The following is a 15,340-nucleotide window of genomic DNA, read 5'->3' on the forward strand; positions in this document are numbered from 1 at the left end:
TCTCAGCATTAGCTACTGGTGAAATTATTCTAAGAAGTGGGGAGGATTTTAAAAAATGACTTCATCTCTGGATTGTAAACAATTATATACATGAAAGAAAATCCTGAGTGAATTCTGAAGGGAAGGTATTACACAGAAACACATGGTAAACTCAATCTAAGATGACAAATGGCTTCTTAGTAGCAGCTCATTTGATCACTCAAACTGCAATTAAAAAAATAGAACAAGTACACTTGGAATATTGTCTGTGTGTCAAAAATGCACCTTCATGCTTGAAAATGATAAAAAATTACAATCGATCCTTACAACTGTTGTGTTCATCTTTATTGATCAGGCATGAGAAAGATAAATTGCAGCCCAAATAAGATTATAGTAAATGTTAGTATCGTAGGGGACCATAGGTTGATAGAGGGCTATTCATCATCTCAAATAGTGACCTGTCCACGCTCACACTATAGTCGGTGTACTATCTAATCACATACCTATTGATTTTATCTACATCCAAGAAACCTGGCTGCAACTGTCATTGGGCAGACAAGATTGCTTAAATTTAAAGGGGTCACTGGTGTGAAGACGATTCCATTTTCATTTTCCTACTGATTTATTAAAAAATACGCTACCTCCAGTCATGTGCATGAAACCTCAATTCCCATACAAATGAATGATTAGGTCCGGATCACAGAAGCAGGAGTGCAGTAGACCACCGTGCCCTCTGCGATTGGTTTATGTGCTTTTGACTGTGGTATGTGTTACACAATTTGTTATAATTTGTGGTAATGTTTTGACTTGAAATTTAATTTGACCCTTCTTCTGAGCTTAGTATTCTTTTCTTTGATTTCTGAAGAGCTCAGGTTAGTTCATAATTTATTAGGAAACCCTTTAGAAGACACAGTGGCTCAGAGGATGAAATGTCTATCTTTTTACCTTTCCAGAAAGAGTTGCTCTTTTAGTACTAAGTGAAATAAGTTTGTGGTTTCAGATCAGTCTCCAATACAGTAACCCGCTTTGTGGATTTTCTTATAACCTCATTTGGCACAGATAACACTTGCTCAGGAAATCTCTTGACCCACTGATCATGAAGACCAAATCCGCTTTTGCATTCACAAAAGGATGATCCCTCAAGATCAAGGCTAAGGCCTTACAAGAACAGTTTACGAAAATTCACTGTTAGTCAGTCCCAATTAAATAATCATGTCTTTCCCCAAAAAGAAAATCTAGAATGATAGTTTCCATGGACTGTGTTGTCCATAATCTATTTAATCTAAATAGATTAAATGTTTTATGGATGCGATAGTAATTAACCTTGAATTGTAACACTGATGTGTAAACAACTAAACTTGAGTTTTAAAAGTGTGTACGTAAAAAAATGGAATACGTGATAGTATGGTGTGGAATAAAGATTTCATTGGCATGATGGCATGATTTTTGTGATGCCACATTACTCAAGAGTGTCAATGCCGTAAATCAGTTCTAGCAAATGCTAACAAAGCCATTATACCACACCACTGTATGTGACCCTCATGTTACGGAAAAACTAGTTTAGAGAAGTTTTGAACAGTTTTATATGACTGGCTTCATTTTTTTATTCTTCCTACTGTGAAGCCAGGTGTCTCAGCTTATCTACCCAAAGTCCAACTGTGCTGACACGGAGTTCAGATGAGCTCAGGTCAAGCCATAAAAAACTCTTTAAAATTACATAAAGTACATTATCTAGACATAAAATGTCACAACTTGTTAGTCAGTTGTCTTAGAATACTGTATATCCCATTGTGAAGCTCCAACATTTTCGGGTATAGAAAAGTTTTTACTGCCCATGGGTTGAATCTTGCCTGTCTTGCATTTTGAAAGTGGGTGATTGGTGGAGTCAGGGGGAGAGGCATTCCAGAATTTAGGGAAAATGGAAATATTTCTGGAGAGACAATATTTCTGGAGGTAATTGTGACACTCTGTACCCCAAAGCAACACACTGACACCCCCATATTTACCATGGTGATGTAATTATGACATGTGTTGTACAAAGTATGCCTTATAAAGTATCATTCTAAAAGTCTTGATCTGTGAACATAAATATCCTGTTGGATTACATGTGCTGTCATTGTATCTGAAGTTATGAATATTGACTATGTACCAGTATTTCAACTGTTTTTGCTCCTTGAGTGACACCCTCCCTCAATGTGAAGAGGACATAACTGAGCTAAGATCTTTTCATGCACTTCACTCAAACCACACTGTTTTTAGGTAAAATATAAAACAGATTTATTAACTACAGAAAGACAGATTTTCAGTGAGTATAATTAATAACTGTACAGATCAAAGTAGATTACCTAAGAAATAAAACAAAATCACAATCTGAGTTTTATTAACTAGACAGGATTTGAATCACATGCATAATTGTCGTATACCACCTTATACTTGAACATTGAATGGGGTATCATTAAACTATTACAACCCCATACTTGATGGGGACCACATCATGAAATAAATCTGTCTTGAACCTCCTCTTCTGGCTTTCAAACATCTCCCCCACCCCCCCAACCTGTCTAAGCTCAGATGAAGCTCCCCATGCCAGAACCCACCAAGATCCTGCCATAACAAACATATGCAAAACCTGCAGACATACTTTTGCTGCTACAATGATCAATAGCCCCCAAAACACACCTTTCAAAATTCATGGGTCTTACACATGCCCATCACAAGATGTGGTGTACCTCATCTAATGCACTAAATGCCCCAATAACAACTATGTTGGTAAAACAAGACAATCATTATGCTCTAATAAAATGATACACACAGACAAATGATAAAAGACAAAAACACCTTCTTCTTTGAGTGATGGTCCCTATTGTATTCCACTGTGGGTTAACCATGTGCCCGGAGCCGAATAATTTGAAAGTAGCATCTGCTGGTCCGCGCATGTGCCCTGGTTCACCTTGTGCCTCCATCTGAGGGAATAAAGGATGGGACGGACCAACTGTCTCTCCAGTTCCTTCTCACTGCTGCATGGCTTAGGTTGGAAACTTCAATGTCCTGTGACAAAGTTCCTCCTCTACCTTGGTGGGTCTTGCGCCTATTGGCGGATTTGCTCGCTTCACAGATTCACCCTGTGGGTCAGGAAACGGTCCAGAGACCTTCCCCTCTGGTAGAAGCTATAGTCCAGGTCAATTCCTCCTGTGTTTGATCAGGAGTTGGGAGGTATGGGGGGAACCCGGGCCCGCCCTCTACTCCGGGTTCCAGCCCAGGGCCCTGTGGACTGCAGCTGTTTAGAGTGCCTCCTGGTACAGTTGCACGACACCTACAACTCCCTGGGCTACTTCCCCATGGCCTCCTCCCAACACCTTCTTTGTCCTCACCACCGCACCTTCCTCCTGATGTCTGATAACGCTTGTACTTCTCAGTCCTCCAGCAGTACGCCTACTCACTCTCGGCTTCTTGCACACCTCTTGCTCCCAGTTCCTCTCACACACTTCCTCTCCTCTGGCTCCCTGGCTCCCCCTGGCTTGACTGGAGTGAGCCCTTTTATAGCATCAGAGGGGCCTTAATTAGAGTCAGGTGCTTAACTGCCTCACCTGACTCTTAGCAGGTTAATTGGAGTCAGGTGGTCTATTAGCCTGGAGCAGCCCCTGCTCTGGTCACTCAGGGAACAGAAAACTACTTATCCAGTGGCCAGTATATCTCCCTTCTGCTACTCTGCTGTTCCCAACTGTTCTGGGTCTATCACAGTTCATAGCTTCATCTTTGTCCTACAAAATAAGAATTAGTTCTAGTTTTGTAAATAGTTTTTACAGTTTCTATGATTTAGTGTTTTATAGATCTGTTAGTGTTTAGATTAGTCTCCCGGGACCCCTCACACCCCTGAACCCTGTTCAGATACTGGACTATGCACAGGACTCCGGGCATCCAACTCTGCACCTCCTGCCCACGATCCTTCTTGGTCCGCAACAAACACCAGCGCTAACTGTGCTGCCCTTGGGAAGCCCACATCACGGCGAGGTGTAGTGACTGCCAATCGTTCTCCAGCCATACCCAAGGAGGGTGGAAACTTTGTCTCCTCAAATACCTCATGGAGAAGGCTATGATGCCTCAATCGGAGCCAGGACGAGAAATCCTCCCTGTACATAGGCCTAATTCAGCAAGGAGTGCATCTTCTGCTGCAAAGTCTGAATCAGGTGCAGGAGAATTTACCTCCACAGACCCCCCCCGGAAGAATATTGTCAGAAATCCAGGAAGCACTCTCATAAGCATAAGACTAAATCTTATTCTAAATCCTCTTCAGAGAAGTTGGATTCACCTCCAAGTAAGCCTATCAACTCAGCCCATGAGGACTTAGGATGTCTTAAGTCCCAGAGGCATGACAAGAAAAGCCCATAAGCACTGGTCTCCATCGGTACCATCATCCTCAGCACTTCCAAAATCCGGGATCCTTCGGCACCAACTAATTCTAATTGTTGTCATCTTCAAGAACTGTTTTCCTTGCTGGCTTGAACAAGTAAAACCCCTGAATCTGAATACATTGCCTCTCCACAGAACATTTTCACTCTCCGTGATCTGGAATTCCCTCCTCTATCGGGCTGCTCCATCTCTAAAGAGATAACACCACCACCAAGGGAGTTGACTGCTAGAAGAGTTTATCACTGCCGGTCCTATATGTAGAATACAGCTCCCCTGCAAAAGCACCGTTGGCACCACCACTGGAACTGGAATCAGCCTTCTCTTCATCGGGAGGTTCCAAACCACCTGATGAACATTTTTCCCCCTAGCCTACGTATCTTGCACTTCCCAAAAGACCTGCACCCGTTTGGGACCTAGTTCCCTTTCATCTAACTTGGAGCCGTTGTTATCCCATGCCAAGGGAGCCCCTGCAACGACCTATTGACCCCCTCCCTACTGGCCATATTGGGGGCCTTCAGACCAGTACCCCGCTGCAGAATCAATCTGATCTGCTAGGTAGTAACCCCTTGCCTCCCTTCTGAGGGGACGCTCAGGTCAGCCCCCAGATTCAACAGAAGAGTAGGAGGAACATTTACACACCAGATCCAGTGGTTCTGCCAGAACCAATAAGAATGCTGTCTTCATCTCCAAACAAAGCGGTGACTCCTACATCTCCTTCTCTCCACCCTTCCCCAATGACTTCAGACATTTCCATGACCACTTTCACAGAGTTGCTGGAGTACTTCAGATTTCTCTTGAAGAGGTGCAGGACTCCTGGCACAAACTCTTAGACATCCTCCACTCATCCGGATCCAACAGAATAGCTCTCCCTGCTAATGAAGCCATACTTGAGCCAGCTAGGAATTTTGGCACACCCGCCACCCCGAAGAGGGTGGAGAAGCATTACTATGCGCACCCAAAGGAGCAGAATTTTTGTTTTCTCACCCTGCTCCCAACTCCCTAGTAGTCCAGTCTGCTTCTAAAAGTGTTACACAGCAACATCCTCAGTCTACTCATTCTGATAAAAAGGGCAAATGTCTGGATCTGTTGGGGAGAAAGATCTTATCATTGAGCCTCCAGTTCAGGATAGCCAGTTACCAGGCACTAATGATTACATTCAATATCCTGAACTACACCAAGTTTGCAGAGTTTACTCGCAGCCTTCCGCAGAACAGAGCTAGTTTTCAAGCTCTGATAGATGCACATCAAGGTCCTGGAGTTACGAGCAGTCTGGAGAGCATGTGGGTCCTTTCTTCCATTCGTCCACACTCACCATGTCTTGACCAGTACTGAAGGGTTATCTGTGATCTGAGCTATGATACTGTTCATGGTCTGAAACCTATCCTTGGGCAGGTAAGCTCTTGCAGTGATAGAATTCAAGGTGGCCCTGATGAAATTCAGAGATTGTGTGGGAGAGAGAACAGAATTTTTGGCACTTATGCTAACTCCCAGTGAGGAGAGGTGTAGCAACATAGAAGTTGATGAGTAGGCTTCCTGGCAGGACTTGCCAACAAGGATCCAATTGTCGAGGCAGGGGAAGACAATGAGACCACAACGTCACACATGAGCTGCTACTGCCAAGAATATCTTAGTAAAGACTCTGGCGGCAGTTGCTATTTCAAAAAGGGAGAACGCTGTACTGAAAACGGTCAGAGTCCGCAATTAATCTGAGGAAGTGTCTGTGAGCATGATGAATGTCTACATGAAAGCAGTCTTCCTTGATGTGGAGAGCCATAAACCACATGCCCTTTTCTAAAGATGGGTTTACAGATGTCAACATGACCATGCGAAATCTGAGTTTGCAAATGTAGCGGTGGAGATTGAGGATTGGTCTCCAACTGCCCTTCTTTTTGGGTACTAGGAAGTAAGTCGAGTAAAACCTTCTCCCTTGGTATTGAGGAAGGATGTGTTGTATCGCTCCTTGCTGCAGTAAGGAGTTCACCTCTTGTTTGAGTATACTCTCTTAAGAGCAGCCACTGAAAGGGGGTATGGAGGTGAGTTTTAGAGGAAGTAGGGTTGGAAACTATCATACAGTCAGAATGGATGACGATCAGCACCTACATGTCTGTTGTTATTGCACTCCAGGTGTTGAAAAAGAGTGCTAGATGACCCCCAAATGGTGTGGGTGGGGCGGTTGGGAGGTGTTGGCCTTAGGCTATGTCTACACTATCACTTATGTTGGTATAATTTATATCACTCAGGGGAATGAATAAACCACCTCCATGAGTGACATAAATTACACTGACATAAGCACTGGTGTGGACATAGCTGCCACCGCTCGTTAGGGGTGGATTGATTAAGTGGATGGGAGAGCTCTCTCCCGTCGGCTTAGAGCGGCTACACTAGATATCTTACATTGGTGCAGCTATGCTGCTGTAAGCTCACTATTGTAGAGATAGCTTTAGTGTTTCACGGCTGTCAAGCTCCCGTCAAAAATAATGTCGAGTCAAGGACTGGGATGTAAAGCCTGTTGCAGAGGGTGTAGGAAAGCAGGACTTCTGAACCCTCTGTCTCTTGCGTGATAGTTCATAGGGCCTCTGATGGAAAAACTACTTAGCCATATGCTTAGGTCTGAACAATGGGCAGTAAATCTTCCTCTTAGGGACAGGCTTGTATATCTCCAGTGAGTGGAAGGTAGCTCTGGAGTCCTTCAGGGTAGAGAGGGACTCATCCGTCTTCTGATTGAAGAAGTGTGATTCATCAAAGAGAATGTTCTTATTGGTATTCTGGGCCTCCCTAGGGAACCATAATTCCCTGCACAGGACGATGGCAGTAACCATAGCTCTAGAGGAAGTATCCTTTCTAGTAGTAGAAAGGACTCTACTAGAAGATGTTACCTAGCTAAGTGGAAGAGCTTTTCTTCTTGGGCACGTCAAATGGACATTCTTCCAGAAACTGCAGATATTCCTCTCTTCTTGGACTATATCCTCTCTTTGGAGACATCAGGCTCATCCATCAGCTCCTTACAAGTCAACTTGGTGGCAATCTCTGCATGACGTGCACCTTCTCAGGCATTCATAGACTTTGCACATCCACTGACCAATAAATTCTGGAAAGACTTAATCAGAATCTTCCCATCTATTCAGAAGCCTACTCTCCAGTGTGACTTAAACATTGTTCTCTCAGTACTCACAAGCCTCCCCCCCCCCAACTGAATTTTTAGCCTCTTGCTCCATGTCTCTCCTTTCCATGAAGGTCGCTTTCCTTGTAGCCGTCACCTCACCTAGAAGGATTGGCGAGCTTGGAGCAATGATGGCAGATCCTCCATATACTATGTTCCATAAGGATACGTTTTATTTGCATCTGTACTCTAAATTCATTCCTAAAGTAGTTTCAGAATTTCACCTTAACCAGTAGGTTCACTTACTGTGTTCTTCTCAAAACCGCACACTTCCACAGAGGAATTAAGTCTCCACTCCCTTATGTTCGGCAGGACTTGGCCTTTTACCTGCAAAGAACAAAACCAATCAGGAAATCTCAGAGACTATTCATCACTATAGTAGAAAGAATCAGGGGCATGCCATTTCCACCCAGAGAACCTCCAAATGGATCTCTGGCTGCATTCTATTCTATCGGCTATTGAATCTTCCCCCTTCCCCTGGGGTAAGAGCTCATTCTACCAGAGCACAAGCAACAACTGTGGTACCCCTCCTGGACATCTGTAAAGCAGCCACTTGGAGCTCTGTTCATACGTTTGCGAGACATTAAGCTCTGGTGCAGAACTCCTCTGCTGATGCTTCCTTTGGAATGGCAGCCCTCCACTCAGCTTACCATCTACATCCTTGCACTCTCCTCCTACATAGGTACTGCATGTCAGTCACCCACAGTGGAATACAATAGGGACCATCGCTCAAAGAAAAAGGGGAGGTTTGAGATGTGTGGTCCCTATCTGTATTCCATTCTTTCCCCTCTGCTTCGGATCCTATCTGATTTGTGGTTGAGAAGGAACTGGAGAGTAGGTCAGTCCACCCTGCCCTTTATCCCCTTGAACCCAGGCAAGAGGTGAACTAGGGCACATGTGCCAACCAACAGGCACTACTTTCAAATTCTCTGAGTCTGGGCACATGGTGTGCATGCGTAACCCACAGTGGAATACAGCTAAAGACTAAACATCTTGAAGAACCCACATATACAGGTCAGCAACCTCCCCATATGACTCGTGGAAAACACTTTCTTTTTTTTTTTAAACAAAGTCATCACCCTTACCTGACCTCTCAGTCCTCATCCTCAATGGAAACCTGCACAACTCTTTCAAAAGACGAGCCTACAAGCTTAAATTCATAACTTTGTTAGACACTTAAAATCATGGGCTTAATAAAGACACTGGATTTATGGCTTTTCACAACAATCTGTTACCCGCTAAGCCCCCTTTTTTGTCCTATGACTGCAGAGGTGTTATTGGGCCACTTCACCTTGAATGGTCTCTTACCATAAGTTGTTTGCAGTGTTGTAGCTTTGTGGGTCCCAGGATATTAGAGAGAGAAGGTGGGTGAGGTAATATCTTTTATTGAACCAACTTCTGTTGGTGAAAGGGACAAACTATCTAACAAAGGCAGCTTGATTTTTAAAAAGATAAAATAGCAGCTGTGGGAAGTTACTCAAAGTTTGGAATATTAGAATAAGTTAGAAAGAGATGAACTAGTGAGCAAAGAGCCAATTGGACAGTCAGAGGATGAGTGGTTAATTTATAACATAACTGCAATTTATGACATGAATATCACCTCCACACGAAGTCTGTGTGTACAGAAGTGTAAATACATACACAACAATGAGGATTCCATTTATGGATTATCCAGTCATGTAAAAATTATGAATCTCTCAATGATGGCAACAGCCTCCTTATTTGTGTTCCAGTTCTCCTCCTCCTTCCAATTCTTCCTTAAAACCGATTTTTCATGCAGCTTTCCTACTATACAAAGTAGTAGCGCTGGTTCAGAATTTTTTTGACTAAAAGCTTTTTCATCAGAAAATGCAGATTTGTTGAAACAAACTTTTTTGGGGAAAGAGTCAGATTCTACTAATTTTTTAACACGAAAAAATTGAGGAAGTTTCTAAATAGTCAATACGTTTTGTTTCAACATTTTCTAAATGAAAAATTCCAGTTTTATGACTTGAAACAGGCTTTTGTTTAGAAATTTAAGCTACAGTAAAGTCACAACTGAAATGAAACATTTTGACCCGAACCAAATTTTTGGGGGTTTTTGGTTTGTGAACACTTTTGAAATTTTGACTTGAATCCCAAGTCAGGATGGAACCATTTTTCTATATAGAATATTTTCTCTGGATAAGAAAACTTTCCATTCTAGCTCTGCAGTTAACTGCTCACCGATATTGCTTCTGCTTTGTCTTGTACTTTAATGGTTATCCCACCTTTTATTTGTTAGAATTATAATGTACGATGTTCGGTGTGGGGACCTGAGTTCTTTACACATTCTGTAGAGAGCCAGGAATGTTTTCACCACTGTATAAATATTTGTTAGGTCATGAAGTTTTCACATTTCTCCTCTCTTTTCAGAGTGCACAGTTCTACAAAGTAACCACGGAGCAATACCAACAAGCTGTCAAAGAGGTGGAAGCTAGGTTCAAGTAAGACTTCCGTCCCCCGTCCCCCCCCATTACTTTTGAGTATGTAAATCTGATGAAGTTGTGTTCCTATTAAATTAGGAAAAAATTTCTCCACTTGACCTAGCAGTCTGTGCTTGGAAAGTGGCAAATGAAATATATTTTTTCAGGGCTGGTTATTGAAATGAAAGAATTTTGATGAAAGCTGGTAGCCAGCCCATATTGTATTATGGACCATGATTGCGTAGAAATTGACATCACAGTTAGTAATATATTAATTTATTTACGCCTGATTCTATATAAGAAATGCTTTGAAAAACTGTACACCTTAAACATGCATCTTTGTTAATGAAATACCAGAACTTGGGTGCCAACCTTGCATTTCAGTAGTATTCATCCCATTCTTGTTTAGCATAAAAGGTATTTAAATCAGTGATTTAACTTTGCCTTTAATAGCGAAGGTCAGGTTGAATTATTATTAGACCTGAGGATGGTTAAATGAAGATGCAGTAATTGATGGACCAAAGAGACTCTGACCCTTAGCTTTGGACTTTCAGTTTCTGCCAATTCTTCCATTAAGCAGAAAGTGCCATTCATCATTTTTGTATGAGTATGAAAATAACCTTTTACAACCCTTTACTCTCACCATCTACCAATAGATACTGTAGACAAAAATTATGGAATTGTGGCCATATTTTGGGTGGAGGTGTGGAAGCCTATCTAGAGCTCTGATACCCTGCCCCCTGACGTCGGTCTGTTTTATAGTAGACTTAATAAAATGATAAAAGTCTTTAAAAACCCTTAATATAAAATAACTACTACATGTTTCAATGGTTGGATCTGTTTGCCATTTCATTGTGTATTCACTTACATATTATTTGGGAATCTCTTTTAAATTTAATGGTATGTTAATTCAGTTCTGGTTAAAGATACCAGGCTTGCAGCCTTATGGAGTAAACATTTCCGACCCTCAAACAAGTATTGATTGAACCACAGAATGACACTGTGCTTCAATCTTGATCTGGAGGGACTTGCAAGTAGGGGCGAGAAAATGGTTTGGTTGCTATTGTTCATTCAGTTGTTCCCTCCCTCCTTTTCCATCTAATTAATGGGGGCTAATTAATTTTTATCAGCTTTGTTGAATTTGAAACATCTAATTATCACCCTCCTTCCTTTCTTTAATTAAAAAAAAATATTTTTCTTAGCGTATGCGCAATGTGCCTCAGGTGGCACATGACCAGGATTCATCACCGAATTTGGTTCGCTGGCAGGATCATTAGCTTTCCTCGCCCAGGCCACGTACTGACAAGGAGCGCAACATGAATGCTGATCCATGTTACTAGATATGAAATAAGGGAATCGTTAGTAGGTGGTAGTAGCTATTGTGACTTATGTCCAGTGACTTCATTTGCAGAGTTGGGAGGCCTGCAGTGTTCCAGCACACAATAGTTTCCAAAATCAGTCAAGTACTGCCTGGCTCTTCCAGGTGTTGGCAGGCCTGGCCTAAACAGCAGGGTTCTAGCTAGTACCTAACATCACACAACGTAAAATCATCTGGCAAGTTTAAAAAACAGCTGTGAAAAGGATTCCATTCAGTCCTCCTTTAACCAGAAAAATAGTTGTGCAAAGGGAATATGGGGAATGGGATTGTGAAATCCTCAGACGTGTTGAGACTCCCTTCTCCTGATTGTCAATGGAGACATGAATGACCATTGGAGGAAAATAATTTCAGGGAAGTTTGGCCTGCATGCGCATGTAAGGATGCATAACAGATTAACTGATGTTATGTCTAGGATTGAAAAAATTGGGTTTGTTTAGTCTGGAGAAGAAAAAACAGAGAGGGGACATAACAGGTTTCAAGTACATAAAAGGTTGTTACAAGGAGGAGGGAGAATTGTTCTTCTTAACCTCTGAGGATAGGACAAGAAGCAATGGGCTCAAATTGCAGCAAGGGAGGTTTAGGTTGGACATTAGGAAAAACTTCCTAACTGTCAGGGTGGTTAAGCACTGGAATAAATGGCCTAGGGAGGTTGTGGAATCTCCATCATTGGAGATTTTTAAGAGCAGGTTAGACAAACAGCTGTCAGGAATGGCATAGGTAATACTTAGTCCTGCCATGAATGCAGGGGACTGGACTAGATGACCTCTCGAGGTCCCTTCCAGTCCTATGATTCTATGATTTGTGTATTAATCTGCCTTCAAATAGACCCTTAGTGTATGTCAACAATGCAGTTAAAAGCCTGCAGCTGACCTGTGCCAGCTGACTCAGGCTAAGGGCCTGTTTAATTATGGTGTAGACATTTAGGCCTGGGCTGGAGCACAGGCTCTAGGACCTTGTGAGGTGGGAGGGTCCCAGAGCTTGGGCTGAAGCCAAGAGTGAAAGACTACACCACAATTAAACAGCCCCTTAGCCTGAGCCCTGTGAGCCCCAGTCAGCTGGCATGGGCCAACCGTGGGTGTCTAATTGCAGTGTAGACATACCCTCGGACTATATCTTCCATTGTTGTTTGCAGTGTTGTTGTAGCTGTGTTGGTCCCAGGATATGAGGCAGACAAGATGGGTGATGTAATTTTGACCAGTACAAGATATTATCTCACCTTCCTTGTCTCTCTTAAACACTTTGAAGCCAGTTGTTTCCTGTTTACAGTCATCCATAGATGACCAGGTCCCCAAGTGCATCTTGGCAAACTAGTCCGTCTTGTCAGCAATATGTGGTAGTTGTACTCAAATACACTTTGGCAATAGACCCTAAAAATAGACCTGGGTGAGAAATGGCTTTCTTGTCATAGAACATTCAGACATTTCCTGTTACCCATTGGGATGACACCAAGATCTCTTGAAAATGTTAGCAAAAAAACTAGAAAGACTGATTCATCCCAGAATAGTCAATAGCCTGATGGTTAGGGCATTTTACCGGGGATGTGGAGGACGCAAGGTTTGGGGTGAAGGGGGCAGGATGACTCTATCTCTTGACAGAATTATATCCTTAATTTTAAGCATGAGAGTAGTCTCCTTGAAATCCATGCTAATAATAAATACAGAGGGCCAAATACAAGGGTGTTTTTGTTTTTGCAAAGTTAAAAAAAGGGGAGGTTTGTATCCCAATCCCGTTTTATCTAAGGCTATGGCGACACTGCAGAGCTTACATAGGTGCAGCTACGCTGCTAATGCAGACACTCTAAGCCAACAGGAGAGCTTAGGAGAGAGGACCGAAGCCTGACCCCACCCGAGCCCCGCCCCCTGGGTTGGGGGGGCCAAGCCCGAGCCCCACCACCGCAGGTGAGGTGGACCAAAGCTGAAGCCCAAGGGCTTCAGTCCCAGGCAGGGAGCCTGTGCCCTGAGCCCCGATGCCCACGGCTGAAGCCCCGGGTAGTGGGGCTCAGGCTTTGGCTTCGGCCCCAGCAAGTCTAAGCCAGCCCTGGTGACCCCATTAAAATGACTTTGGGGTCCCAACCCACAGTTTGAGAACCACTGACTTATACCAACCTAAGCTGTAGTGTGTATATAAGCTAAGATGCCATTAGTTGCGGTAGCCTGATTAGTGGTTCCAGATATGGTTTATTGCTGTATAGAGACAGAAAAGGTATTTGGAAGTACATTTATAAATTCAGATATGTTTCATAATTAGCAAAAATAGTGAGGGGCACTTGGGATGCAAATGGATTTTATTACCCCATATTTCACATTTTCCTTCATGTAAAAGTCACTTTTTAAAACTGTGAATTTCCATGCTCTTGTGGGGTTAAACTAAATGGAAGCTATTTTAACACTGTCTTTGGTGTGGGGTTTGATACATAAATTATGAATGATTTAGTGAAACCTAGAGATGATGCTCTTGTGGTATCACCAGCCGCTTCTTGTGTCAGTGTAATTGAATGTGAGGATGGAGGACAGGGTTTCAAGCAATAATGTTTAAAGAGCTTGTTTAATTGGCTGTAAAAGAAGAATTAAATAAGGTTGAACTGCTAAATTTATAATTCTGTTAAATGTGTAAACCAATGTGCTGCATGTCAGTACGATTTCAAGTTGAAAGTGTGAGATTAATAGCACTAATTGTGGTATTGTTACGAAGCTGCTGTGCTAATCATTTTAAACATGTCTCGAATTTTAGAAAGCTTCATTCAGATAGCTTAGAATTCGGTTTCAACTTTTAAACTAAAATGTATTGCAAGAGTTTGAAATAACTGTGTACCTATCTTTCTTGCATTTTCCTGCCCTTCCTCCCTTTAGTCCTTGAAATCATTTGTGGCTTCAGTGGACTTTATGGACAATTCACCCATTAAAGGGAGAAGACTAAATACCCTATATAGACTTGTATCAGAGAACTAACAGATCCTCTGTACTTTGTCTGCACTATTTATTGATGCCTGCTTATTATCTACTTCAGTGCTGCATGAATTAGTGTGATATTCCAAATGTGCATGATAAATGTTTTATCTCTTTAAGGCCCTGATTCACATTGATCAAATTCTAAATCATCAAATGGTTTATCTCTCTAAGACACTAATTCACATTGATCAAATTCTAAATGATCAGGTTCAGTCAGTTCCTGCAGTACACAAATTACATTAACACAACATTACTAGAGCATGCTGCCTTTTCTAATGTAGGAGTTATGTTACCAGCAGTTACATTAGAACCAGAATTATTATATTATGAAGATGTCTCCCTCATAATTAGAAGTATACACAAGAAGAAAAGAATGCAATATTACAGGATGAGCAAGGCTTTGGGTGAGGATTTGGGCTTTTACTGACTAATTAAATTTTGCATCTGTATGGGTTTTTCCTTTAATTTGGAGGGCTGGTAGCAGGAAATTTGGCAGCTGTAGTGGTGACATTTTATTCCCCCATGGTCTCCAGAGCCAAGTAACATCTTGATTATTCAGTTAGGGATAAAATAATTGTAGAGGCCAAACTCTACCTAAAATAGATGTTATTACCTTCACCTCTGGTTTTCTTACTTCATTTGGTAGATGTCAGCTTTAACAGCTGTGCATTAGTGCATTTTTACAAACTGTATCATTGCCCCTCACCGGTTCCATTTCTGCCCACACCACAAAACTACCTTGCTAGTACTGCTGCTGTTTTGGAGAGAACTTTTCCATAGCCCTTGGGGGACTTTGCCAGGAAATGCAAGCTGTGACGCAGTGATGAAATCCAGGTGCCTCTGGGGATTAGGTCACGCTGTTGTGGACTGTCCAGGTGGTGTTGCTGCAGAGCAAAACAAGACTAAGCCTCTTTCCAGGAACGAAGCATGTCACTTCAGTGCTCCAAAACTCCCAATGCCTTTGAGGGAGCCAAATTCTGGGCCTCCTGCTTTGTAACAGTGTTTTTCTGTCTCTGTTTAT

At 42.3% G+C, this 15,340-nt stretch overlaps 1 protein-coding gene across 2 annotated transcripts in view; it reads left to right on the forward strand.

Annotated features, from left to right (window-relative positions):
• The window catches only part of CHCHD3 (coiled-coil-helix-coiled-coil-helix domain containing 3), a 253,008-nt gene that overhangs the window by 194,491 nt on the left and 43,177 nt on the right, over positions 1 to 15,340 (forward strand). For both annotated transcript variants that reach the window (XM_026648607.2, XM_026648608.2), the window contains exon 6: positions 9,944 to 10,014. In XM_026648607.2, the coding sequence (XP_026504392.1) occupies positions 9,944 to 10,014 (71 nt within the window). The remainder of the gene's footprint in view (positions 1 to 9,943; positions 10,015 to 15,340) is intronic.

Source organism: Terrapene carolina, unplaced genomic scaffold (genome assembly GCF_002925995.2).
Source record: "Terrapene carolina triunguis isolate 2854851 unplaced genomic scaffold, T_m_triunguis-2.0 Scaffold68, whole genome shotgun sequence".
Taxonomy (NCBI): Eukaryota; Metazoa; Chordata; order Testudines; family Emydidae; genus Terrapene; species Terrapene triunguis.